The 3357-nt window shown below is 37.2% G+C and overlaps 1 protein-coding gene across 1 annotated transcript in view; it reads right to left on the bottom strand.

Moving 5' to 3' along the window:
* Nucleotides 1-834: 834 nt before the first annotated feature.
* Nucleotides 835-3357, bottom strand: part of HACD3 (3-hydroxyacyl-CoA dehydratase 3) — a 36019-nt gene continuing 33496 nt past the window's right edge. Inside the window, exon 11 of the mRNA XM_001375728.5 lies at nt 835-2505. Coding sequence (XP_001375765.4) covers nt 2429-2505 — 77 coding nt within the window. The 3' untranslated portion in view covers nt 835-2428. The remainder of the gene's footprint in view (nt 2506-3357) is intronic.

Genomic DNA, 3357 nt, shown 5'->3' with positions numbered 1-3357 from the left:
TGGTTTTACTTGGAGACTAATATTCAGATTTTGTTTTCCAGCCTTACCGGTGATAGGTTTTATTTCCTTGTAATGAACTCATCAGTATTTAAGGCTGAAATCTCCCAAATTTTAAAGTAGCACAGGTTTAGAATAACATGTGTCCTTGAGTTTTTACTTTGGGTTAGACTATTTGGATATTGGCTTATTACCTTCTTCATTACTGTGTAGGCCAAACCTCAGTCAAAATAAAGTTCTGGCAAAATAAAAAACTAAGGTAGGAATTGCTATGTAATAACAAAAAGCACTAATTAAAAATGAAGAGATCTGAGAACTGTGTCACAAAGTAGCTGGAACTTAAAGCCACAACTTCATTTTTCGGGACCTCAGCTAATCAAAGAAATTGGGAGGACTGGACTGCAGGGGTTCTTAATCATTTTTGTCATAGCCCACCTCTCAAAATAATACTTTTAGATGCTTAAAATAAAATGTATAGGAGTACAATGGAAACAAATGTTTTGAAACTTATCAAAATATTTTTTTCAAAAGCCTAATTCATAGACCTCAGGGTAGGAACCTTGGAATAGATGATTTCTGGTCTCTTTCAACTATTTCAATGACTAGCATTCAGAGCCTCTGAAACTGGGCAAAGCAACATTTCCCACTGTTTGCTATCTGTTTTATAGTTCCCAATGGAAGCAACATTGTGGCCAATATGAAAGAATGTATGTGTTAGATGAATGTTTCATGAAAATCAGAGTGAGTCCAAATTAGAGCAGTTAAATCTGCAAACGGAGGTAAAATCCGATATTCTCATCTCTGGGATTCTGAATAAAATACCACAGAAGACCAAGGTTTTGACTGTAAATGTTTTGTTTTAATAGAAATCCACCATCTTTTGCCTCCTCAGAGACAGTGTATAAGATCTATGACAATCACGAAGAAAAGAAGGTTTTTCTTTGAGAGTGCAGACTACTTGACTGCAAAACCGAAATGCCTGATTTCATAAGAACTCAAGTTGAAAGAACATGTCAGAAGTCAGTATGAACAAGTGAAGTGTTGATGAGAAGCTGCAGGCATGCAAAACACTGTCCTACCAAGGAATAAATTAAGAGGGGAAAAATGCTTTCCTTATGCTAATTAGGTTTTGATATCAAGCCAAGATAACCATCCTGGGCTTACAGTTCCTGTATTATATTGTTATCCCTGGACAGGAACAATGGATTGTGTTTCATGACAGGCTTAAAGGGCTATTTATGCCTTGAATGCTTTTCTCCAAATGTTTCTTCTAACAGACTTTCTAGGTGGTGTACTCAAAATGCAATGGAGAAAACCCTATTCATCTTTAAAACAAGTGATCTTTTTTCTTTCAAATTCCTTCTACTGCTGTTGGATGTTTCCTTCCAGAATCTCTTACTGACACCAGCTAGCAGACTGCCAAATTCCCAGCTTTGTTTTCTCAATCAGGCTACCATTTTAAATGAAAAGTCAGTAACTACAGTAGAATGAAGGCAGCTATGGTCCTTCCAAAAAAATAGGCCAATGAGTAGACTACATAGGGAACACAGATAGACCAGTATCTTATGCTTGTGCATTGCCTTAAATTTACTGTTCATGCTAATGGCATGGATTTTTAAAATTATTTAAACTTCAACAGAAGTTTAAGAAAAAAACAAACAAAAAAGAGGTTTACTTGCATTTAGCCACCACAGATGAGACAGCGAATGGTTCCAGGGTTGATTTCCTGTCATTCTCTCAAGCACTTCTCTCTCTATCCAACTCCCACACAAGTAAAACTATTGCAAAGGGTGGCCCACCAGGAATAAGAGGTAAGACATAGGTTCAGCAAAGGCTTTAAGACCACAGAGGCTATCCCCAATATGGCTCAGATAAAAGTTTATCAGTGGCTGGGCTTAAACTGATTATCAAAAGATTGACCTGACAGTAAAACTCAACAAATAACTTAAGATATTCATGCTTTTTTTTTTTTTGGTCTCTGAGCCCCAACTCTAGTTTTCCATTTCCTGTACAGTACCATCTTGCTTTTCCTTATAAGTCACTGTTGAAAATGAGAAATCTCCACTAAGAAAAAGCACAGCCCAAAGTTCTGCCTTTAAGTGCTCGGTAAGTGTAGTAGGCTGGCTGATAGAAGTAGAAATTGGGGCGAATCCTCCTGCCATCAGTCACTATACAGTATATGCAGGAACTATGTATTGTTCTTAGGATGGTAAAAGTTAGGAGTTGTGTTTAGTTGGCTGAACATGAGGGTTGCCAGTCATGCATGTTCTGTAGTTAAGTGGTACAATAAGTAGAGGAATGTTACCTGCAATTGTGGAATCACTGAAAATTAAAATTATTAAACTTTAGAAAAGCCTTTGTATTGGCATAGTAGACAAAACCATTAAGAACTGAAGATTATGATTAATCTGGTAAGCCATTTGCTGTTCTCTTAGTTGGTTTTTCTCTTTCTGGGTCCATAGCGCCGCCTTCGTTGTTTATAAAGGTGACGGAAATTTACAAACAGTCCTAAAACATAAGTGTACAAAGATTAGAATTCGGAACAATGGTGTCAATGCAATTGCAACCTGGAGGGCTAAAGTGCAACCCTTGGCTTTTGGCCCAGTGCCTCCCCACATCTGTACTTGGCAAGTGCTAGTTGAAAGCCATTATGCCTACCAGTTCTCAAAGAGTGGTCTGGAAAATGTTATTTTTCATTTTTTAAAAAATGTATAAATGTCTATTATTTTTATTTTTAATGAATTAAATATTTTTAAATGATCATTTTAATTCCTAATTTAGTAAAAATAGCAATATAACCAACACGACAAAAGGTCTTCAGGGTTCTCAATAATACTTAAGAGAACAAAGGTGTTTTGAGACCAAAATATTTGAAAACCATTGCTCTAGGCCATAAAGTGAAGAGGTATTTCCTACTGGATTTCTACATTAAAACCTTGGGTTTAAAGATTCTTTTGCATTTTTGTGAAGAAAAGAGACTCATGGGGCTGCGTGTGTTACAAGTAAAGAAACTACACTGGGAAACCAAATAACCTCGCTTGTCAAAAAAAGGGTTTGAGTACCCATGGTGATATCTTTGACATCTGTCCAGGACACTTTGGTTTCTTTCCTGGTTGTCCCTGGTTATTTTTGGATAATAAATGACAGGCAAATTCTAGATGAGTGGAACACTACTAAAACTACTCTAGGTAGAGAGAACATCTTCTGCAGAGGAGTTTTAAAAAATAGTAACCAACGCTGAGGCAATTGGTAGCTCAGTGGGTACAGAGAGAGCCAAACCTGAGGATGGAAGGTTCTGGCCTCAGATACTTCCTGCTGTGTAACCCAGGGCTAGTCACTTAACCCCAACTGCCTAGCCCT

This window comes from Monodelphis domestica, chromosome 1 (assembly GCF_027887165.1).
Source record: "Monodelphis domestica isolate mMonDom1 chromosome 1, mMonDom1.pri, whole genome shotgun sequence".
In the NCBI taxonomy this organism is placed as follows: Eukaryota; Metazoa; Chordata; class Mammalia; order Didelphimorphia; family Didelphidae; genus Monodelphis; species Monodelphis domestica.
Note: the sequence above shows the minus strand (reverse complement) of the source record. Positions and strands in the feature narration are given on the sequence as shown.